Source organism: Pelophylax lessonae, assembly GCF_965119305.1.
Source record: "Pelophylax lessonae genome assembly, chromosome: 6".
Classification (NCBI taxonomy): Eukaryota; Metazoa; Chordata; class Amphibia; order Anura; family Ranidae; genus Pelophylax; species Pelophylax lessonae.
In genome coordinates, this window is record NC_138773.1 from 69,683,778 (window position 1) to 69,708,868 (window position 25,091).

General features: G+C 44.9%; 1 protein-coding gene across 1 annotated transcript in view; it reads right to left on the bottom strand.

Moving 5' to 3' along the window:
* Positions 1–20,334, bottom strand: part of LOC309558919 (dynein axonemal assembly factor 8-like) — a 211,969-nt gene extending 191,635 nt beyond the window's left edge. The window contains exons 1-4 of the mRNA XM_082262014.1: positions 20,238–20,334; positions 13,000–13,146; positions 3,511–3,612; positions 1,043–1,303 (exon numbers count right to left, since the gene is read on the bottom strand). Of these exons, the coding sequence (XP_082118140.1) occupies positions 1,043–1,303; positions 3,511–3,612; positions 13,000–13,116 (480 nt within the window). The 5' untranslated portion in view covers positions 13,117–13,146; positions 20,238–20,334. The remainder of the gene's footprint in view (positions 1–1,042; positions 1,304–3,510; positions 3,613–12,999; positions 13,147–20,237) is intronic.
* Between the last annotated feature and the right edge of the window lie 4,757 nt (positions 20,335–25,091).

Below are 25,091 nucleotides of genomic sequence, written 5' to 3' on the forward strand. Positions count from 1 at the left end.
CACTGCCCCCTAGAGAGCTGCTGAGAATTACACTTCTTGGGTTCCCCTGGGTTACCATTAGTAACTGACAGCGGATACTCAGCATTAAAAGTTCTTGGCTCAGACAATAATCAGTCCAGGGCATGTTGGTTTTGTGTTTTATTTAGAACTGGGATGGGAGAAGGGATGAGTGGGATACTCCAACTAGTACCTATGCACAATTCTGAGGACAACTAGCTGTAGAATGCAGCTAGGCCGCTGCTTCACCTTGCCACTGAAGTGAAGTTAAATTGACCATTCCCGTTTGAATATTCTCTTCAAGGTTAACAACTTGGCACCCGATTTACTCTCACTGCCTGTGTGCTGACAATCGTTCGTTGACTCTATCCACTGGAGGGGTCCCCTTCCTGGGCAGACCCCTTGGCAAGCTTCCCTCTAATCACAGACACTGTTTTTCCAGAGTTGCTCTGCCTTCACCTCCACAGTCAGCTTCACTGGACCTCTGGGTTCAGCCACACCGCTGGTTCACTAGGGCCGACTGCCTACGACCACCCTCACAGATGCAGAAGAGGATACAGCCGTCACCCTCCTTCTGGGACTGGCCTCCCACCCAAAGACACCCTGTCACATGTTCCCTTGGCTTTTATAACGCATCTCAGGATGCCCCACTGCTTGTGCCAACCCACTGGGATAGTTACAAAAGTCAGTGCGGCATTGACTGGGTTTCCTCCACTGTCCAACATGCTCCCCTATTGGATACAGTGGGGACACTCCCTCAGCCCAGATGAATCACACCCTGGACACATGTAACAGGCCTAACTATTAATCAGGCTCTCCTGATAAGCAGACAGAGCAACTATACTTTCTCTGCCTAGCATCTACCTTGGAGGGTGCTACACTTAGATACAACAGTCCTTCCTGGGAATGCAGGCCCCAACCACACCAAACACTGACTGTTATTACAAAAAAATATATATACAATCCATGGCAAGGTCACCAAACGAATTTGTGAAACGACAAGGATTCCAAACTGGCAGACATGAAGTTAAGGCAAGTAACGCACCTTCAGGGGCGGCACTGGGGAGTCGTCACCAGGTTTAATCGGTATATGCTCCTGTTTTACCCAGCCACTCTTTGGTGTTCTCTGTTGGTCTTTGGCTTCTCTGTCTGTCTTCCCATCATGGAAGTTGTTAAACGCACCATCCCCAGCTTTATTTGGCAACAATCTGCTCCGATCTGATGCTGGTTTTGCTTCAGCTGTTGCATGCAGCTTAGCAGAACTACCTTCACAATTTGTTATAACGTGAACATCATCTGCAATCACCTAGGATATAATATTATTCACTGATAAATTACCAGGATATATGAAAGATGTGTAGCTCTTTGATTACCATGGTCTTATGCAAAATAAAAAGCAGCTAGATGAAAATGTTCCTAAAGTGGAACTTCACTGTATCTGAGCACCACAAACCAAAAACGCTGTTTATTCAGATTTAATATTCAAAGCAAACTCCGCCCATCCATCCATATCCCCCATATTTTATTTTGCTGAGAAATCACTTAGAACCCCCCACCTCCTACATTTCTGGCTGCGTCCATCTTGAGTAAAGGCAGATGATTCACAAAGCATTCATTTCATTTATTTTCTGGAATCCATCTGCCCTTAGCTCAGGTATGCAGGCTGGAGGTTGCAGTTAGCTAAGAAAACCCATCCTTCCTTCCTGAATAGTCCTGAGATGTATGACATCATTTTCCTAAGCCTTGAAACCAGAAAATAACTGCAGAAATGTAAAAAAATAAATAAAAAAGTTTAAAACAAGCTATGATAGGATATACTTTCCTATCTATTTACTAATGCTAGCAGCATAAGGAATAAAAATAGTCAATGTTGATTGAGAGAGTGAAGTTCCACTTGATGCCAGCAGATCTGTTGCAGAGCTAAGCATCTTCAGCATTCAATGTACACTATATTGTCAAAAGTATTGGGACGCCTGCCTTTACACACACATTAATTTTGGTGGCAGTCCATTCTAGTCCATAGGGTTCAATATTGAGTTGGTCCATCATTTGCAGCTATAACAGCTTCAACTCTTTTGGGAAGGCTGTCCACAAGGTTTAGGAGTGTTTATGGGAATATTTGACCATTCTTCCAGAAGCATATTTGTGAGGTCAGGCACTGCTGTTGGAGAGAAGGCCTGGCTCGCAGTCTCCGCTCTAATTCATCCCAAAGGTGTTCTGTCGGGTTGAGGTCAGGACTCTGTGCAGGCCAGTCAAGTTCCTTCATCCCAAACTCGCTCATCCATGCCTTTATGGATCTTGCTTAGTGCACTGGTCCAAATCATTTGGTGGAGGGGGGATAATGGTGTGGGGTTGTTTTTCAGGAGTTGGGCTTGGCCCCTTAGTTCCAGTGAAGACGTCAGCATACCAAGACATTTTGGAAAATTTTGTGCTCCCAACTTTGTGGGAACAGTTTGTGGATGGTCCCTTCCTGTGCTAACATGACTGCGCACCAGTGCACAAAGCAAGGTCCATAAAGACATGGATGAGTGAGTTTGGGGTGGAGGAACTTGACTGACTTCAACCCGATAGACCACCTTTGGGATGAATTAGAGTAGGGACTGCGAGCCAGGCCTTCTCTTCAACATCAATGCCTGACCTCACAAATGCGCTCCTGGAAGAATGGTCACACATTACCATAGACACTCTCCTAAACCTTGTGGACAGCCTTCCCAGAAGAGTTGAAGCTGTTATAGCTACAAAGGGTGGGCCAACTCAATATTGAACCCTACGGACTAGGACTGGGATGCCATTAACGATCATGTGGGTGTAAAGGCAGGCGTCCCATACGGTTGACAATATAGTGTACTTCTGGATGTGTCAGGTGCCTGGAATGCGCCTAAGAACCAGCACCTATGCCACTACTGTGTCCTATGATGATGCCGCAGCCAACAGAAGAAACCACAGTGCATCGGTAGAAAGTGTGGACCCATGGTGGGGGCAGTGGAACATGTAAGTGTTGACTGTATCCTTTACCAGGCAGTGCTTTGTTCATTTTTTTTTGGAAACAGAGTCAAAAGTTATTTTAAAGGAACATTTTTTTGTTTTGGATGCAGTTTGAAAAGGTTAGACCCTTTTTCAGGCTGTGAATACTGTCTGTGTTCCTGCCAAGGAGATTCACCTGTATTTGTCCTCATGGCCATTGTGAGTGAAAATCCAGAATTTTAGAGTTAGAAGGTTAGAGAAAATCCTCCAATGGGAACATCAATTCCTGTGACACCTCTCTAAGATAGGAATTCCATTTAATTTGGTGAGCTTTCCACTCATTTCCAGTTGCACCCCCAAGACAGGAAGTGAAGGTAAATCTCCCCAACAGGACACAGGCAGTAAAAGATAACCAGATAGGGTTCTCAAGCTTTCCTACTCTACTGAAAAACTAACAAAACAATGGCTTTACATACATCTTAATAACATCGAGATATTGCCATTGTTGTAACTCAGGAGAATAAATCAGATACAACAAACAGCCCTTACCTTAATTTTAGCATCTTCTTCTTCAGATAGTTCCCCAGACAGATCAGGGACATGACAGTCCGCTCTCTGGAAGATCTGCACATCTCCACACTCGCTGTCAGTCTGTGCCAACATAAGGATATTTCACAAAAGTTGTAGGGCAGGGGTATTCGAAAACAGACTGATATTGCCACACGTCACACCCCTGGACAATCTTTAAATCTGTATTCCAGGTATGGCAATTTTTTATAGTTACATTGGCCCGGCTTGGATTAATATACTGTATTTAAGTACCATACCTGTGGAAACTGGTAATCACTGCAGTAGGCACCACTACTAGTACAGTTATGGCTGCTAGCCTCTGGGTCCCATGCTTAATGGCTGCCCTCTTGCTTACTGATCACAGGAGGTCACCTGATTGGCAGGAGTGCCATTAAGAGAGTACTTTCTTTATTCTCAAATAATGCAAAGCGTTCTCTGATTGGACGAAGTGGAGATCGTGATGTCATTGCCCTGCCTCTCCACCTCGTCCAATCAGAAAATACTTTGCAATCATTGAGAAAATGGAAAGTGCTCTCTGAAAGGCACCCATGCTGGGCAAGCAACCTTCTGTGTCCAGTGGCATGGGACCTGGAAGCTAGGGGTAATAACTAGAGTAGCGGCACCTACTACAACGATTTCCAGCTTCTGGAAGGATCCAACAGCTATACCACATATATACATACAAGCTGGACCAATGAAACTATGTACAAATTGCCATACCCAAACTTCAGCTTTGGTTCACACATATGCAACATCAGACATCACATGAGATTCATTGCTAAATTGCTGTGCCGAACACATGCGATGTCTGTGCAAATGCAAATTCAGCCTTACAGTTATATGGCTGAACTCGCATGGGATTCACAAAAAAAAGGAGCAGGAACCTTCCCCCCCCCCCCCCCGCACTGGAATCGGAAGACATAGCTGTTCACACCCATGCGATCTGATTCCTGACCGAATTTACAGTTTGCACTGCGATTTGCGAACCAATCTGGGGGTGTCATTAACTTTGTATTGTCACCCGCAGCAGTTCGCAGAGGGCAGTGTGAACTGCCTGCAAGGGAGATGCGATGCAGGAACCCGCACTAGAATCACGCTGGTTCCCGCATCACAATAGTGTGAACCCAGGCTTAAACTAAAAATAGTATGTAGTGTTTTGCTGCATCTCATAAAATGCCCCATTACATAATACTATTTTGGTTCCAACAAGAGGTGCATCGAATGAAAATTTTGGTGCCATAACCGAAAATGCAAGATACACTTGGCCGAAAACGACAGTTGTTATATTATATATAAATATTATATATATATATATATATATATATATATATATATATATATATAAAATTGTATTATAATAAACTTTTAAATTCATATCAAGAATTTAAATGACTATGAATTTACTGTCGGCCATTATCTTTAGCAGTAAGAAAAGCTCAGGAAAAATGCATCCCTTTAAATTCTATGTATGCCTTCACACTGGTTCATTGCACTTCTGTTGTGGTGTAAGGGCCCTTTCACACTGATATGCTTTTCCTGCGATTTTACCTTGCAAGAAAAATGCAGGAAAATGGTTTTGCTTTACATCCTCTGGGACTTTTCACACAACTGTGCTGGGTGCGGTGCGTTTTGAAAAGTTCTACACCAAAAATGCAGCTTCCCATGGAAATAAATGGAAACTGCGGTAAATTTGCCTTAAAAATGCAACCTGGATTTGCGTTTTTGAGTCACGTGTCCATTTTTCACATGTGCAGGCGGCCCAAAAAAAGCACCAGAGCAGTGTGAAAGGGGCCTTAAATATCCTGCTTGCTGCATTTTTGGTCAGATAAAAAAACCGCACCAAAAACGCACCTACCTGTTGAAATGCATTGAAAATGCAGAAAGAATGCATCAATAATGCACCTGTGTTACGTTTTTTAAAGCAGTTTTTGAGTCGCATGACCTATAAAAAAATATACCACACAGTAAAATCATGGCAAAATCATGGGCGTTTTCATTACCATTATCGGCACCTTTTTTTTTATCGTCAAAATGGCAAACAAAACCATTTTTTGCCAAGATTTCGGTGCATCTCTAGTTCCAACATAAGCACAAACATATATATGGTGATCACAATTAGTCATGAATGGCTGCAAGGCATGCTGGAATCTGTAGTGTAATCATACTTCCCAAATTTTACAAGTTTTGTAAAACATGGCCAACTCAAACACCTAAAAGGGTTGGATTTAGGAGAATGGGTTTGGTTTTATCCAGACATGACATGGTATATTAGACTTGGAATTGTATGAACATTCGATGGTGCAGTGCCTACATTTTTGATTTGAGATTTTCAATAGAAAAAATTGTGTATTACAACCAATGTAACAGTTTACCTCACCCTTAATGCAAGAACAAACAGTTTACCTCCTTCACATGGGGGTATCCGTCCGAGCGGAATCCGCCTACTCAGCAGGGGATCTCTCTGCTGATGCCGGCTGGGCAGGCGGATGACAGGTCCTGTCTGCTACGCTATGCAGAGTGGACAAGGACAGAACCCGCTCTCCTCTATGCCGCAGTGGGATGGAAACGAAACGCATGTCTATTTTCATCCGATTGTCAACCGATCCGACCCACTGGACGGATGGCGAACGTGTCGCCATACGTCTGTTTTCAGTAGATTTTGTCAGATTGGATGCCTGGTACGTGTCAGCGGACATCCGCCGCCCCATAGAGGACAATGGGTGGCCCGATCAGGTCCGCCTGAAAAACGGACCGGCGGACCTGATTCGTCTGCTGGTGTGAAAGGGGCCTTAGCCTTTACTAAGAATATAGCCAAACTCCAGGCAAATGGCTAAATAGTTGAACCTTTCAAAGGTTTGTAATCCTTTTCAGCTTTGGAAAAGATCCAAGCACCTGCCAGACAGAACACCCAGGTCTACAGCTGCCATACACATAAACATTTCTCCTCTTCAGTCAAGCAGGCTGAATGATAGACATCCATGGATTCCTCCATCCACGCTAAACAGTGTGAAATGACAAATTTCCTGCTGCCAGGTATTGTATTCTGACAGCTGTCATCCATGGCTGACATAATACCTTAAGCCTAGTACACATGGGCAATGTCAGGACACCATCAGGCCCGTGTGTACTTCAGCCGGTCAGACTGACGATGGGGCATGACCGAAAAGGGTCTGCCGATCGGCTCCTGACCGATGCCTGAGAGCGCTCACCAGAGTGTTCTGGTGGGGGGCCATCCCCCTGTCAGAACACAATAGCACAGCAGGGGAGATTGCTGTACTAACATTACATGGTTAGTACAGTGACTCCTCTTTTTTGGTTCGGAACTGCTGTGTTGAACAAAAAAAAAAAAAAACTAGTAGTGTGTACGAGGCTTAAAGCGGAGTTTCACCCAAAAGTAGAACTTCCGCTTATATGCTTCCTCCACCCCTCCAGTGCCACATTTGGCACCTTTCAGGGGGGAGGGGGGGAACGGGCACCTGTTTTCAATCGGTACCCTTTCCCACTTCTGGGAGACAGCACCGCTGCGCCATCCTTCGGAAATCCCGTCCTCCTCCTCCTTCCCCCGCCGCCGACCCAATTAGAATGCACAGTAGGGAACCTTTCAGTGGAGAGGGGAGAACGGGTACCTGTTTTTGACAGGTACCCTTCCCCACTTTGGCCCCCTCCTTTTTCCTCCGCCACTGGGCCAATTACAAAGCGCAGCGCGCTTTGCACATGCACAGTAGGGAACCCTTACCCTGAATGGTGGCGGCAGCACCCGAGAGCCAATACAAAAATCGGCTTCGGGTGCTGACATTGCGGGAACCCTGGACAGGTAAGTTCTAATATTTAAAAGCCAGCAGCTACAGTATTTGTGGCTGCTGACTTTTAATTTTTTCTCATGGGGGGCAGAACTCTTTAAACAGTGCCTGTGTCTAATTTCCTGCAGTAACTGTTTGGTCAACTTTTTCTGCACAGCTCTTTTCATTTCTCAGCCTGCCCCAGGCCCCACCCCAGCTTACTGATTGGACACTAAAGGAGCAGCAGGACACTGGTGAAACTGTCACTGTGCTTTGCTCTACTGTAAGTATGTTTAAGCAGCAAACCAAAAGAGCCTTTATGTCTCTCTCACAGTCTGAGTGTTGCTATGCAGATCACACAGAGCTAAAAATAAAGACATATACGTGTATTTTTGCTAATTGTCTTTAAATATGCATTTGAATAATGTTTTATTGAATACACCTGATTTTGACAGGTACCTGCTCCTGCTCCCATTTCCACCGAAATTTTGTGTGTGCTTAAAAGCAACATTCTTTTAACAAGAAAAAAAAGCAACATTCTTATAGAATACTGTAACACTGTAGGTTTTTATCATGATAAGAGATGTAAGGGTCCTTTCACACAGCACAATCCGTTTTTTTTCCACTCAGGCACTTTTTTTTTTTTTTTAAACGGACACGGATGACACTTTTGTAGGGTCCGTTCCGTAGGTCTGTTTTTCATCCATCTGTTTGCAGATGAAAAATGGAAATAATGTATGTCTATTGGATTGTGGACGTTAGTGGATGACATCCGCTGACATCCGTTTTTGCGTCCTTTACATTTTTTAAACGGAAGAAAAATAGGGTTCTCTTCCGTTTCAAAAAACGTAACTGAACGGAATGGACGCAAAACGGATGTCAGCGGATGGTCATCCGCTAACGTCTGCAAACCCATAGACATACATTTTGTCAGTTTTTCATCCGCAAACGGATGGGATGAAAAACGGACATACGGAACGCCCGTCTGAAAGGACCCTTAGGCTGCATTCATGTGAGGATGATTTAAGGCTTCCTGGGGGCTGCAAGGTATCCCTTTCTATGTTAAAAGAGAAGTATGGAGGGTTTTTTTTGTTTTTTAAATCATACATACCTAGGTGGATGCAGCATCAGTCTGATGCTGCATCTGTCCCCTGCCGGATCTAACAGAGAACCAAGCAATCAAACACTGCTGATCGCTTAGTTCTCAGGGCTCCCTGAGCAGAGAGCTGCTGACTGTCAGTGACTGGTCTGCTTTGCCCACTCCTTGCTCACTGGAGCGCTGAGCTGTGGAGGGGGTGGGAGCGGCCGGCTCAGGCTCTCAGTGGCTCGCTGAGAGGCTGAGCTGGGTGCCGGCCCAGGCATGTGGGCCAATCCTGACTTCATTGTTGCGATCTTGCCAAGCCTGGAACGGCTCTGTGACCAGTGGTGTATTTTGGTTTTGTGCTGCCCTAGGCAAGACTAAAATTGGGCGCCCTCCCCATGTAAATTTTCCCCACTCCTTTTTTAACGGATGTGTCTTCCTCCAAGATTAAAGGACTACAAGTCCCAGCATGAACCCCTGAGATCTCACGAGAGGGGGGGGGGTGAGAGGGGGTGGGAGAGAGAGGGTGTGTGAGGGAGAGAGAGAGAGGGGGGATGAAAGAGAGATAGAGAGGGGTTAGGTGAGGGAGGGAGAGAGAGAGAGGGGTTGGGTGAGGGAGGGAAAGAGAGAGGGAGTGAGAGAGGGGGGATGAGACAGAGAGGGGGGGGGAATCGGAGAGAGAGAGAGAAAGAGAGAGAGGGGGGATGAGAGAGAGAGAGGGGGGGTGAGAGAGTGGGGGGGATGAGAGAGACAGGGGGGATGAGAGAGAGACAGGGGGGGGATGAGAGAGAGACGGGGGGGGGGTGAGAGAGAGACAGGGGGGGTGAGAGAGAGACAGGGGGGGTGAGAGAGAGACAGGGGGGATGAGAGAGAGACAGGGGGGATGAGAGAGAGACAGGGGGATGAGAGAGAGACAGGGGGGATGAGAGAGAGACAGGGGGGATGAGTGAGAGAGGGGGGATGAGCGAGAGAAGGAGGGAGGAGCGAGAGAGAGGGGGGGGTGAGAGAGAGAGAGCGAGAGAGGGGGGATGAGAGAGAGAGTGAGGGGGGTGAGAGAGGGGGATGAGAGATGGAGATGAGAGCGAGAGAGAGAGGGGGATGATAGAGTGAGAGGGGGTGAGAAAGAGAGGGAGGTGAGAGGGACGGAGAGAGAGAGGAGGGGTGAGAGAGTGAGAAAGGGGGGTGAGTGAGAGAGAGAGGGGGGTGAGAGAGGTGGTTCTAGCAACCAGTGGCCAATAGAGTCTCAGGTGGTGGGGGGTGGCTTTTTTGCTGCCCCCCCCCCCTGCAAAGTGCTGCCCTAGGCCTGGGCCTTGTTGGCATAGGCCAAAATACAGCACTGTCTGTGACGTCAGCGGACAGAGGGGTTCAGCCCACTGTCTGCTGAAAACGGGTCACAGGAGTGCAGAATGAACTGCACTCCTATGAGCCATAGGAGAAGTACAGCCAAACAAGTTTTACTTCTCCTTTAACTTAGATGTATGTTTTTACTTTTGTAAAGAAGAGCTCACATTTTGTTGGACACCGCCAAAAATAATAAAAAAATTGCTAAAAATCAAATTATATCAGCAATGACATGGTTAATGAGGTCATTTTTTAGCTGCACGTATAGAGATAATCTTCGATTTATGCAAGAAGTTCTTGATGTTTAGTGTTTTGTCTGTTAGTCTATATCAATGAGGGGTGGGGAACCCTAGAGTTTCTCCAGATGTTTCTAGGGGTCCTTTGAGCAACAAGCAACTTCTGCCTCTCTGATATGTTTTCACCAATTATCTTTTTAGTTATCTGCATTGAAGGCAGGAGGGGTGGCTGCCCCTGGCACGGTGAACTCAGGGAGCTATCTGTATGAAGGGATTCTTCCCAATCGGGGGCTGGGACAAAGTGGGGGAGGGGGGGCAGGAGGGGAGGATGCCCCTGGCACACTGAATCTAGAGAGAGAAGGGACGCCACTTTGCGAGTTTGGCAGTAGCTTGCTACAGAAGTAGTGACAGCATCAGAGATACTGAGAAAGCAAGGAGGAAAGATGGGCTGTGATCCCCCCCCCCTTCAGCTCCTCCTTCCAATCAAGGCAGCACTCCTTGATATAGTAGGGGATTTGTACTAGAAGGATTTTTTTTTTTTTTTAGATGTGAGAGGATTTGTGCTAGAAGGGGTGATTTGGGGGGGGGGGGGATTTGTACTAGGAGGGGAGAATTTTTTTGAGCTGGGAAGGGGGAATTGGGGGGGGGGGGGGCAAAGATTTGTGCTGGGAGTGGGAATTTGTCCCGGGAGGAGGGGGAGATTTTGCTTTTTTCTTTGGGTTGAATTTTGGTTTGCAGATGGAATTTAAGGGGGAGGGGGCATGCAAATAAGTGCTAGATTGACCTCCTCCGGCCACTGTTCCTAATGACCACAATTGGAGGCAGCATTCTTCCTTTTAACCTTGGTGCAAATGTTCCATGAGCTGTAGATATGGTAATTACTAGCATGGGTTCCCTGATGCCCAAAAAATTATTTCAAGGGTTCCTCCATGTTAAAAAGTTTGAGAAAGGCTGCTCTAAGCTGTGATCAATAGAGGAAGAATTTGGGCCCATTCTCATGTGCGGCAGCCCTTGCCACCCCAGAGGGCGCTTCACCACTTGGCTACTGGGCATTTTCACCCCAGGCCAATTTTTAGATTTCAGCGCTGTCATACTTTGACCGACAATTTATTGCGCGGTCATGCAACACTGTACCCATATGACATTTTTATCACCTTTTTTTTTACACAAGTAGAGCTTTCTTTTGGTGGTATTTAATAACCAATGGCTTTTTTAATTTTTTTGGTAAATGAACGCAAAAAGAAACATTTGAAAAAAAAACAAAAAAAATGTTTATAGTTTGCTATAAAATTTTGCAAACAGGTCATTTTTTTTCTTCACTGATGTGCGCTGATAAGGCGGCACTGATGGGCACTGATGGGTGACACTGATGAGGAGGCACTAATTGGAAGCACTAATGAGCACTGATTGGCAGCACTGGTGGGCACTGTTGGGACTGCACTGATAATCAGTGCCCTGATTATCAGTGTAAATGTCACTTTAACACAAGCTGCTTATCAGTGCCATCTTAAGAGCATTATAGGCCCCCGGGCAATTCAGTGTACTGGGGCCCAGCCTACACAATCACCCACGAGAATAAAATTGCAAATTATCGATAAGGCGATATTTATTGGTACAGCAGTGCCAGGCTAATGACAGCTTCCAAGTTTGGCGGCTGGGTCTGGTGAACACACACACGGACGGGAGTCAGACTCGACTGTCCTGTGTGTGCCTGTTCCCTTGAAGGTGGACAGGCATTCCTGCAGTTGTGGGCTCCCCCTCCTCAGCCCAAGTGGCCTGACAGCACCGCAGGGCCAACAGGCACATGCCACCTGCTAAGTTTGGTGGCGGGATGCACACGGGAATCTGGAATAATGCTTGGCTGGGGCTGGGTCACTGGGCAGGTGGGGCCCCCCGGGTAAGTGGAGCCCATGGGTAACTGCCAAGCGTGCCCATTCGGTAAGATGGCCGTGTCGGTTATCAACTGTCTTCTCCTCTTCTCACGCTGTCAGTGTGAGGAAGGAAAAGACTAAAACCAGCTTGTGTTTACATCCGGGATCAGCTGTGATTGGCCCTTTCCCCCCAATCTGTGACCAGCTGAGTCTGAAGGACTGCAGGCTGCAGGGGGGGGGGGGGGCGAGGGCAGCGCAATCACAGGAGGACATCCATGTACCCCCCTCCCGTCTTTTGGCTATAGCATGGGGGGAATATGGTTGAAAGGTGGTGACAAAGCAATCTGTCACTTTCTCACTGCCTGTTTTGACCCTAAAAAGGCTGAACCACCATTTCGCAACCATGTAGGTGGTTCCAGTGTGGCCCCATACAATTAAATAGGTCATGTCTTTGCGGAGGTATACATTTTTTGCTGTAAAGCAAATCATTGCAGCCACGTCAAGTGTACAGCCCTGAGCAGCTACATGCCCTGCTATAGGTGGGTGATAAAACTGCGTCTTAGCTGCCTACTTTTATGACCTCCTTGCGTATGAGCCATATTAGATAAAAAAAACATGTATTCAATAAATTGTTTATTAAGGCTCCAGTACATGTTTTTGTTGACTATGTACTTTGTATGTACCGGTATTATCGATAAATTGTTTTGTACCTGATCAACTCTTTAAAGCGGTGATCGAGCTGTTAAAAAAATTAAAAGTCAGTAGCTACAAATACGGTAGCTGCTGACCTTTAATAAATAGACACTTACCTGTCCAGGGAGCCTGCAATGTCAGCACCTCAGCCGATTGGGAAATCGGCAATGAAGCCTTTCGCCTCCACAGCCGATTCCCTACTGCGCATGCCCGAAGCACTCTGCGCATTCTAATTGGGTCGACGGTGGGGGAAGGAGGAGGAGGAGGACAGAATTTCCGAGTGACGGAGCCGTGGCGCTGTCTCCCGGAAGTGGGGAAGGGTACCTGTCAAAAACAGGTACCTATTCCCCCCTCCTTCCTGAAAGGTGCCAAATGTGGCACCAGAAGGGGGGAGGAAGCATATAAGCGGAAGTTCCACTTTTGGATAGAACTCAGCTTTAGAATGATTTATCACTTTATATACCCACCATGGAGTCCTCATCAGAGTCCAGAGAAGGTGCACTGACTGAGGAGAGGACTGACTCAATGTTATAACTTCCAGTCCATTCTTTCCGGGTTGTAGAAGATTTCTGCTCAGCAGCCATTTCCTGAAGATGCTGAATCTGTCTAAAAACCTGAGGAAAAAGCACAAACATACATGAAGCTGAAACCTTTCATAAATCTCTGATAGAAAACAAGGAGGAACCAACCAAAACCAAAAAGAATGAATTGTTGGCCCATCCTTGGAGAGGGTCTTAAAAGCTACAGATTGGAAAAGCTACACGGATTTATAAAACTAGGAGTACAATAATAAGAAGTCCTGTATCGCATAGAAAGCTATGAGATTTTAGGTTAGTCTGGTGACAACAGAGAAAGAAGACTACTAACTGGATACTATGGTTCTCTTTGACCTGTACGAAGGACCTAAAAGCATCCCTTAACCACTTTAAGACCGGAGGATTTGGCTGCTCAATGACCAGGCCCTATTTTGCAATTAGGCACTGCGTGACTTTAACGGACAATTGCTCGGTCGTGCGACGCTGTACCCAAACAAAATTGACGTCCTTTTTTTCTCACAAATAGAGCTTTCTTTTGGTGGTATTTGATCAACTGTGCGATTTTTATTTTTGCGCTATAAACAAAAAAAGTGCGACAATTTTGAAAAAATAACACCATTTTTCACATTCTGCTATATAAAATTCTCAAAAAAAAATGTAAAAATCAAAATGTAACATTTTAAAGAGGAAGTAAACCCTCCTCTGACACTTTTACCTATAGGTAAGCCTATGATAAGGCTTACCTATAGGTACTGTAAATATCTCCTAAACATGTACCGTTTAGGAGATATTTACCTTACATTCAGCCAGTGACGTCACTGGCGCATGCACTCTGAAGGAACGGCCGATGGTGCTGTTCCTTCAAAGCCCCGTGCCGTGACCGTCGGCGTGCGCGGGAGTGACGTCACTGCGGCTCCGGCCAATCAGATGGCCGGATGCCGCGATCCCGGAAGACGGGCGACACAACATGTCACCCGTCATAGAGGTAAGCGGGCGGCACGGCAGGGGCTCAAAGGTAAGTATTTCATAATGAGCTAGTATGCGATGCATACTAGCTCATTATGTGTTTCTCTTTCAGCTTGTTAAAAAAAAATAAAAAAATGTAACTGAGTTTACAACCTCTTTAAGCCAGATTGTTTTCTGCTACATATTTTTGGTAAAAAAAAAAAAAAAAAAAAAATCGCAATAAGCGTATTTTGATTGGTTTGCGCAAAAGTTATTGCGTTTACTAACTACGGGTAAAGATTTATGACATTTTTATTGGTTTTTCTTTTTACTAGTAATGGCTGCGATCTGCGATTTTTTTCGGGACTGCGACATTGTGGCAGACAGATCAGACCCCTAACTGACATTTTTTACACTTTTGGGGGTACCAGTGACATTACTACAGTGGGACAGTGTAAAAAATAAAAAGTAAAATAAATAAGAAGAAAAAAAAATGTAAAGCGCCCCGTCCCTCCAAGCTCGCTCGCAGAAGCGAACACATATGTAAGTTGCACCCACATATGTGAACAGTGTTTGAAACACACATGTGAGGTATCTCTGCCTTAGAGCAAGAGCAACAATTCTAGCACTAGACCTCCTCTGTAACTTTAAACAGATAACCTGTAAAAAAATGTTAGAGCGTCGCCTATGGAGGTTTTTAGGTACTGTAGTTTGTCGCCATTCCACAAGCGTGGGAAATTTTAAAGCGTGACATGTTAAGTATCTATTTACTCAGCGTAACATCATTTTTCACATTATACAAAAATTTGGGCTAACTTTACCGTTTTCTTTTTTTTTTTTATTAAAGAAAAAAAAAAAGTGTATTATTTTCAAACAAATTGCATTTGTAAGGGCTCTTTCACACGGTCCGCCTCCGTAGGCGGATCCGTGCTGCTCAGCAGGGATCAATCCGCGATCCCCGCTGAGCCGACGGATGACAGCTCCGTCTCTGCTTGCAGAGCGGAGAGGGAGGTGTCTCAGCCCCCGCTGCCCTCTATGGGGGATCGGATGAGAGCGGACCGCCTGTCCGCTCTCATCAGATCCGATCCGATTACTGAACGGATGGAAAAATAGGGTTTCCATCCGTCCAGATTTCACGGACAGGATCGGATGCGCATGGCAGCGGGTGTCAGCGGAGGTGTCTCCGCTGACACCCGCTGCCCCATAGAGCTGCATGGAGGATCCGATCAGATCCGCCTAAAAAACTGACAGGCGGATCTGATCGGATCGCCCGTGTGAAAGAGCCCTAAGACCGCTGAGCAAATACTGTGTGACATAAAATATTGCAACAATTAGATTTTTACTTCTAAACAAAGAATGTCAGAAAAAGGCCTGATCAGCAAGTAGTTAAACAAATGTTTTCTTATTATGGACAGTAGTAAAATATTGCAATATGGCCACTAGATGGTGCTAAGGCGCGTAAGAAATGAATACATCTCTGTAACAAGACATACAATATAACAAATTTAGAGAACGCTAAAGGGAAGTGTAACTGTTGGTTACATTTAATAGTTAAGTTGGTTACATTCATTTTCCAAATGTATCTAGTTTTCTATATTTGCTACATTGTATCTCCTCTTGCAATACCATATACAGTTAATTCCCCGCTCCATCGCTGTTCAGTTTTTGCGGTCCCGGTATATTGCGTTTTTTTTTGTAATGTTATTTTACTATATAAATCATTAAAAATGAAATATTTTTGTGTTTTCCATAGCTCTTGCTATGTCTCTCAGTATCTTTTATGTGTTTAAATGAGTTTCTATTGTTTTAAAAGTGTGTTTAAAGACCTTAAAATGCTTTTACACGTACAGTGACAGTAAAAAAAACATGCCTACAATGCATTTTAATAGGGTTTTTCTATTTCGCAGATTTTCACTTTTCGCGGCTGGGTCCGGAACGTATCCCCCGCAATGGAGGGGGGTTTACTGTACTGCAGTGTTTTGTTTTTGTTTTTTAACCTTTAACTGTATCTATAACCCAAAATTTTATGAATTGCAGCAAAACAATCTTTAGACCAAGGCTCCACAAATCCCAACGAATACAAAACACCGCTCTCCTGTGCTTAGAGGTGGGCCTCACCAAGGTATTACTCTAGTCTTAATCTTGTCCACCCAGGATAACTGCCACCTTGCTGCCCTCTCAAGACGTTGGGATGTCTGGATACACTGGAATCAAGAAATAGACAGAGGGTGCACAAGCCTAGCGCATTATCCTCAATAAAAACGGCTTTATTAAGTAAACATTCAAATTCATACTCACAAACATAGGTTTGACAAAGGCACATCAATTCCCATGTTATAGCATCAAAACTATCGTATAGCAGGTAAGATGTATGCAATATGACTGGCTGATGCGTTTCGAGGTCCTGCCTCTTCCTCAGAGCCAACTAAACTGTATCACAGCCTTTCAATTTATAGAACCAGACAAAATGCAAAGGAGGTGTAATCCAGGATTAGCCCCTCCTAAATGGGTGTGTCATCCTACGGTGTCAACCCACACAGCATTGCTATGCAACCTCAAGGCATATTAAGTAAAACATAATTTAAAATTCATAAAAAAAAAAATTAGAAAACACACAATATCACATTAGTATCATGAGTGATCCTACCCTTAAATAACATGAGAGGAGGTGCATGTAAAGAAGAATGCCCACAAGTGATATATTCTCTCTATAAGAAAGGGGGGGGTGGGGGGGAAGGATAAAGGGTTTGTGTAATATGCCTCCTGATAGTATCTAAGGCTAGGCATGGTGGAGGTGCAGTATAGCCAAGGATGCTCTAGGCATCCAGATTGATCGCATACAGGGGTGACCCGTGGGGTTTCTCATAGTGGCAGGGATCCAGAGTGGCTGGATCGCATGCCACCACAACAAGGAAGTGTGGCCACCTCCTACGTTCTAGGCCACTAATGTCACTTCCGCCTGCGTCATTTCCGGGCCATTTCCTCCTTTCTAGGCCAATGACGTCACTTCCGCCCACGTCATTTCTGGGCCGGCAGCGTTAACATCCCTTCCGCCCTTAGTGTAGCCCTGACTACAAGTGCCTAACATACCTAATGATGTTATACCCAGTGGCGAGGGGCACCACATGCCCCCATCCCACCAGCCCAATGTGCGCCCACTGATAGGGACCTCCCACCAGCAGAAAGAGCAAATGCACAAAGTCAGTCTAATCAAGAGGAGCTTTTAATGACCATATAATGCAAATTGGTACAATTAGTATTATGCAACATGGTGCCAATCCAGGTGAGGGACATAAAAAATAAACAGTGAATAATAATGAATAATAATTACAATATTACAACTGCACAGAAATCAAAGAGGAAACAAATTGTCAAAATTCCCAACCATGAATAAAAATGTAAAAAACGCACTGCAAAATTGACTGGTTCAGAATTAAAATTATCCAAAGTAAAAATATATAACCCCTAAAATATACAGTAATTAACATCAATATTAATAATAGTAATAATCGTATAGCAGAAAATGTTCTTCCCTGATATGGGAGGACACTAATCTAATAACCACTAATTGATTCATTTAGTTATCTACAAGTGACAGGTATATGATGCTACAATTTCTACACAAAAGAATGGATAGGTTACCTCTATATCACTCAACTGAACACATAATGGCAAATTGGGAGAGAAACCAGAAACAAAACCCAAGAAACTCAACCACCCCTAAAAGCTAGAGCTAGGCATTTCGGTTTATAGAAACTTGCTGGTATCAATATGTGAAAAAGAATCGAGGGGTTGAGGAAATTCTCACCCGTCCATAGTCGCATGTAAAACAATCAATATCTGATGTATGTAATACATAGAGAATGGAAATCGTAGCTGGATAAAAGGGGTGGACTCACCAGACCCCTAGTATTGACATAGTCCTTAAATTACTCCATGTATCTCAAGGTCCTCATTGAGTCCCCCGGGGGTAAGAGATCCCAGAGTAAAGATCCAGTAGGTCTCCCTCTTACACAATTTATGGAACCTCCTGCCACTATCCTGATCTCTGCCTATGGCCTCAATGCCAAAGACCCTCAAACCAGATGGATCCCTATTGTGGTGTTGCCTAAAATGCTGGGGGACTAAACATTTGTTTCTCTACTTCACTCATTAATTTTCATTCTTGTTCAAAATACTGCATTTATGTTCCCCGAACCCTACCCTCAATAGGTGTATCATGCGTCCTACATAGAGAAGGCCACAAGGACAGATGAGACCATAAACAACATAATTGGTACTGCAATTGATAAATTGTTTGATCCTAAAGGTGCGACTATCACTCCCCAGTACCTCCTTCTTTCTGTACCACATGAACAAACAGGACCCACAATTCCTCACACCACATTTATAGTTAGACCTTTTGGTCGAATACTGTGGACCAAGGGTCACCCATGGTTGCCTTCTGACTGACTTGGGGTTTGCGAACTTTACTGGGTGCTATTTGGCTCCTGAGATCCCTAGGTTTCCTGAAGACAATCTCAGGCCATGGAGGCAAAATTTTTCCTAGGACAGGGTTCTGTTTTAGGATTTTCCAGTTCCGCTGAAGTACATGTGGTATCTCAGAGGCTCTTGTGTTATAAGTAGTACTAAACCTAATGGAGTCCATTTTATTTAGTTCAGCATTTTCCCTATTGCTCTTACATCTAGAGTTATTTGCCATTTGATTGGCACTTTGTGGATTCACCCCTTTTTTATGGATAGTGTAAGACCCACTGATAATGGGGTACTTTGACACGGTGGTGGGCTTGAGCACGATATGGCCATATGGTGGGACTAAATCCCTATTTTTATTTATGGATTGTCTCCATATTTGATAGTCATTTCTTTTGCATGTGTGCGCTATTCTTTTTTAATATACATGTCGCTTGGTCCATAGCTGCACCGGCTTTAGATATACATGTTCAGGGTTTGCTCCCCCAATTTTTTGCTTGTTTATTATGTATTCAGTCTTACCAGACTTCTGGGGTTGAGCATCCCACCCCCCACACACACACCTGTACTCTATTGGTGTCCTCTATCAAGTGGATATAGGAGGAGTCCTTTGTAGTGCATTAGCACAGTGGTCCTCAACTCCGGTCCTCAGGGCCCACTAACAGGGATTTTAAGTATTACCGTGGGGAGATGCAGACTAGAGTAATGCAATCACTGAGCATCAAATTATATCACCTGGGATGTATTTCAATTATCTTGCAAACCTGGCCTGTTAGTGGGCCCTGAGGACCAGGGTTGAGGACCACTGCATTAGCACATCTATCCCAGCAAGGAGTATTGTCTCCAAGGGTTAGAGAGGCTGGATTCACCCCTTTTCTATGGATAGTGTAGGACCCACTGATAATGGGGTACTTTGACGCAGTGGTGGGCTTGAGCACGATATGGCCATATGGTGGGACCAAATCCCCATTTTTATTTATGGATTGTCTCCATATTTGATAGTCATTTCTTTTGCATGTGTGCGCTATTCTTTTTTAATATACATGTCGCTTGGTCCATAGCTGCACTGGCTTTAGATATACATGTTCAGGGTTTGCTCCCCCAATTTTTTGCTTGTTTATTAAGTATAGGGTACATACCTACCCATGTACAGTACCTACCCATTCACCAAAAAAGTGTATAAAGACAGTACAGGAGTTTTTGACAATTCCTTTATTAAAAAATAAATAAAAATCCCCCCAATGTAGATCCATTGTCCCCACCTCAAACCCAAGAATCGGGAAAAAAAAAACTCTGCTCGCCATGAACTTTTCAGCGGTCTGCCTGCCCTGCTGTGTGACATTTCCTAAATAGCTATGGGGAGGAGCTATCTGGTGACATCACCTGGCGGCACCGTCCCACTGTGATGTAATCGACAGGTGCATGCCGGGCCGGTGATGTCACAGGGGGGCAGTGCCAGCTTCCAATAGGCCCCCCAGCCTGCAGCTCCCCATACCCACATGAATGACAATTCTAGGACCTATGAGTGTGCTGTGGCACTGCAGGTCCCAGCATGACTGCTAGAGAATGAGAGACCCAGGGTAACCATGAGAGCTAGCATGTGACTATTACTATAAGCGTTCCTGTTACCATGGAAACCACGTTCAGTCCTATTTTACGGCAGCTCGCTGCAAGTTAGTGCCCCCACTAACCGCCCAGCCCCCGTTAATGACACTGCCCAGCGTTATCCATAGACTCACACAGCCACCTACCTGCTGTCACCTGCTACCGCTACCTACAGTGGTCGCCTCTCAGTACTGCCCATAGGACCCAAACCCCGCCCAACAACGCCATAGAGAACAGGTGCAGGCAAAGGGCACGCCTACGTGCTACATTAACACCCAAAGGGGGCTGAGCTTTGATCAAAGCCGCGCCCACATGGGGGAAGCACAAAACCATTCCGCCAGTGAAAAATGCCCAAGTCATAGCCCCGCCCAAAACGTGCTTTCGCGTCCCTCGCACGCTTAGTAACCTGGGAAACGAGCGGAAGCCCCGCCTTTTGGGGTCCTAACAGGAACATAGAAAGGACCAAAGTTTAGGGCGGTGACCGCTATGAGAAATAAACTACGGCGACGGAATGACAAATAAAATAGAATTGTATATTATTATCACATGACATTCCGGCATATGGCTGCGTGGAAAAATAGTTTATTAACTACACACCTGTCAGGGCAAAGTTTTCTCAACTGCTATTGGTCAGATTCTTGGGCGCTAGGAAGTTTATGAGATACCATTGGCTACTTCCTCCAACTATCAAAAAGAAGGCGGGCAGAAGCTGAAGAATTCTGGGATATGTAGTAGGCAAAAAGTTTACAACTTGGAAGTTTGTAGTCGGGAGAAAACTACAAATCCCAGAGTGCTGTGCAGGGGAAAGGAGTCCAACAGGGAGGCTGTGTTGGTGGAAGAGAGGTAAGTTCTAATACAGAGAGCTCTGTGTACTGATATCTGTGTATTAGGAGGAGAGGAGAGCTCTGTGTACTGATGTCTGTGTATTAGGAGGAGAGGAGAGCTCTGTGTCCTGATGTCTGTGTATTAGGAGGAGAGGAGAGCTCTGTGTCCTGATGTCTGTGTATTAGGAGGAGAGGAGAGCTCTGTGTCCTGATGTCTGTGTATTAGGAGAGGAGAGCTCTGTGTCCTGATGTCTGTGTATTAGGAGTAGAGGAGAGCTCTGTGTCCTGATGTCTGTGTATTAGGAGGAGAGGAGAGCTCTGTGTCCGGATGTCTGTGTATTAGGAGGAGAGGAGAGCTCTGTGTACTGATGTCTGTGTATTAGGAGGAGAGGAGAGCTCTGTGTACTGATGTCTGTGTATTAGGAGGAGAGGAGAGCTCTGTGTACTGATGTCTGTGTATTAGGAGAGGAGATCTCTGTGTCCTGATGTCTGTGTATTAGAAGGAGAGGAGAGCTCTGTGTCCTGATGTCTGTGTATTAGGAGAGGAGAGCTCTGTGTCCTGATGTCTGTGTATTAGGAGGAGAGGAGAGCTCTGTGTCCTGATGTCTGTGTATTAGGAGAGGAGAGCTCTGTGTCCTGATGTCTGTGTATTAGGAGGAGAGGAGAGCTCTGTGTCCTGATGTCTGTGTATTAGGAGGAGAGGAGAGCTCTGTGTCCTGATGTCTGTGTATTAGGAGAGGAGAGCTCTGTGTCCTGATGTCTGTGTATTAGGAGTAGAGGAGAGCTCTGTGTCCTGATGTCTGTGTATTAGGAGGAGAGGAGAGCTCTGTGTCCGGATGTCTGTGTATTAGGAGGAGAGGAGAGCTCTGTGTCCTGATGTCTGTGTATTAGGAGGAGAGGAGAGCTCTGTGTACTGATGTCTGTGTATTAGGAGGAGAGGAGAGCTCTGTGTACTGATGTCTGTGTATTAGGAGAGGAGATCTCTGTGTCCTGATGTCTGTGTATTAGAAGGAGAGGAGAACTCTGTGTACTGATGTCTGTGTATTAGGAGGAGAGGAGAGCTCTGTGTCCTGATGTCTGTGTATTAGGAGGAGAGGAGAACTCTGTGTACTGATGTCTGTGTATTAGGAGGAGAGGAGAGCTCTGTGTCCTGATGTCTGTGTATTAGAAGGAGAGGAGAGCTCTGTGTCCTGATGTCTGTGTATTAGGAGAGGAGATCTCTGTGTCCTGATGTCTGTGTATTAGGAGAGGAGAGCTCTGTGTCCTGATGTCTGTGTATTAGGAGGAGAGGAGAGCTCTGTGTCCTGATGTCTGTGTATTAGGAGAGGAGATCTCTGTGTCCTGATGTCTGTGTATTAGGAGAGGAGATCTCTGTGTCCTGATGTCTGTGTATTAGGAGTAGAGGAGAGCTCTGTGTCCTGATGTCTGTGTATTAGGAGGAGAGGAGAGCTCTGTGTCCTGATGTCTGTGTATTAGGAGAAGAAGAGAGCTCTGTGTCCTGATGTCTGTGTATTAGGAGGAGAGGAGAGCTCTGTGTCCTGATGTCTGTGTATTAGGAGGAGAGGAGAGCTCTGTGTACTGATGTCTGTGTATTAGGAGGAGAGGAGAACTCTGTGTACTGATGTCTGTGTATTAGGAGGAGAGGAGAGCTCTGTGTACTGATGTCTGTGTATTAGGAGAAGAAGAGAGCTCTGTGTCCTGATGTCTGTGTATTAGGAGGAGAGGAGAGCTCTGTGTCCTGATGTCTGTGTATTAGGAGGAGAGGAGAGCTCTGTGTCCTGATGTCTGTGTATTAGGAGGAGAGGAGAGCTGTGTGTCCTGATGTCTGTGTATTAGGAGGAGAGGAGAGCTCTGTGTCCTGATGTCTGTGTATTAGGAGAGGAGGAGAGCTCTGTGTCCTGATGTCTGTGTATTAGGAGGAGAGGAGAGCTCTGCGTACTGATGTCAGTGTATTAGGAGGAGAGGAGAGCTCTGTGTCCTGATGTCTGTGTATTAGGAGGAGAGGAGAGCTCTGTGTCCTGATGTCTGTGTATTAGGAGGAGAGGAGAGCTCTGTGTACTGATGTCTGTGTATTAGGAGGAGAGGAGAGCTCTGTGTCCTGATGTCTGTGTATTAGGAGGAGAGGAGAGCTCTGTGTCCTGATGTCTGTGTATTAGGAGGAGAGGAGAGCTCTGCGTACTGATGTCTGTGTATTAGGAGGAGAGGAGAGCTCTGTGTCCTGATGTCTGTGTATTAGGAGAGCTCTGTGTATATGAAGATGTGATATTGCTCAGCATATTTACTCCCTAAATAAAATGTAATAAAACGCTATGCTTTGAATACTATGCATATGTTAAAGTGTTATTAAACCTTAGTTTTCAAAAAAATAAAGAAAAATCACAAACATGCCTATGCTCTGTGTAATGCCTTTGCACAGAGCAGCCCCAATCCTCTTCTTCTGGGGTCCCTCGCTGCTGTTCCATGCCCCTCCTCTTTAGTGGGTGCCCCCACAGGAAGCCACTTTCTACGGGGGTACCTGTGTGGACTCGCTCCGGAGCTGCCTGGTCTGCGTCTCTTGACACAGAAGGGGCAACTCGTGCACATCGCTGGATTGGGTTCAGGCAAAAAAAGAAAGGGGGGGCGCTGAGGAAGCTGCAGCACAGAAGGTTTTTCATCTTAATGCATAGAATGCATTTAAAGAGGAAGTAAACCCTCCTCTGACACTTGTACCTATAGGTAAGCCTATGATAAGGCTTACCTATAGGTACTGTAAATATCTCCTAAACATGTACAGGACGTCAAATTTGTTTAGGTACAGCGTCGCATGACCGCGCAATTGTGCGTTAAAGTCACGCAGTGCCGAATCGCAAAATAGGGCCTGGTCAGGAAGGGGGTAAAATCTTCCGGGGCTTAAGTGGTTAAAGCTAAACTCGGGGGAAAAAAAAATATATATTTTGAGCCATTGATATGTAGAGTAGAGCTAAATCATCTTTTAGTAATGCCTTTCCCACGTTTTGCTCCGTTCATTAAAACTTTCTTTTGGAAAATCATCCCTTCACTCCTTCTTCACTGTGCTATCAGGAATGAGCGGTGTTCAGAGACGTCTTGGAATCTTAGTAAACCATTAAGCCAGGCCTGACTGCTGCATATTTAAAGGAAAGCGGTAGTTTGAAAGGTTTAATGTGTAACTTGACTCAAATTGGGTAAGTTGTCTAGGAGGAAATCTACAATAACACGGCAAAGGATTATTTGTCAGACTGGAAAATCCCTGAATTATTAAGTTTCTACTTCTTTTATCAAATATGATGTGGTCAGGATTATTGAGTGTTTTTTTTTTTTTTTTTTTTTTCTTTTGTGCATATACCGTGCAGGGTTTTTTTTTCCCCCTTCTTATCTATATCCTGCGCTTTTGATAAATTTACCTATTGTTTTGGAGAATTTAAAGATTGGATTTTGGTGTCCATTTTTTTCAAGTGTAATACTAGAAAATGACCCCCAGGTGGCATAAATTTTGTCATTTTATTTGAAGCAGTATTTAACCATTTTACCACTAGAGCATTTTGCTGTCTTACGTCTGGGCCACTTTTTGCGATTCGGCGCTGTGCGACTTTAACTGACAATTGCGCGGTCGTGCGACGCCGTATCCAAACGAAATTGACGTCCTTTTTTTCCCACAAACAGAGCTTTCTTTTGGTGGTATTTGATCACCTGTGCGATTTTTACTTTTTGCGCTATAAACAAAAAAAGAGCGTTTATTTTGAGAAAATAACAATATTTTTCACATTTTTTTAAATTAAATTCCCCCCAAAAAAGATGTAAAAACCAATTTTTTTTAAAATTATTGGCCAATTTGTTTTCTGCTACCTATGTTTGGTAAAAAAAAATCGCAATAAGCGTATTTTGATTGGTTTGCGCAAAAGTTATTGCGTTTACTAACAAAGGGAAAGATTTTTGTCATTGGTGTTTTTTTTTTTTAACGCGTAATGGCGGCGATCTGCGATTTTTTTTTTGCGGGACTGCGACATTGCGGCGGACAGATCGAACCCTTGACTGACATTTTTGACACTTTTGGGGTTACCAGTGACATTACTGCAGTAATCAGTGCTATAAATATGCACTGTTACTGTAAAAATGACACTGGCAGGGAAGGGGTTAACTTTATTGGAGAGGGAGGGGTTAATGTATGCCTGGTGCTTA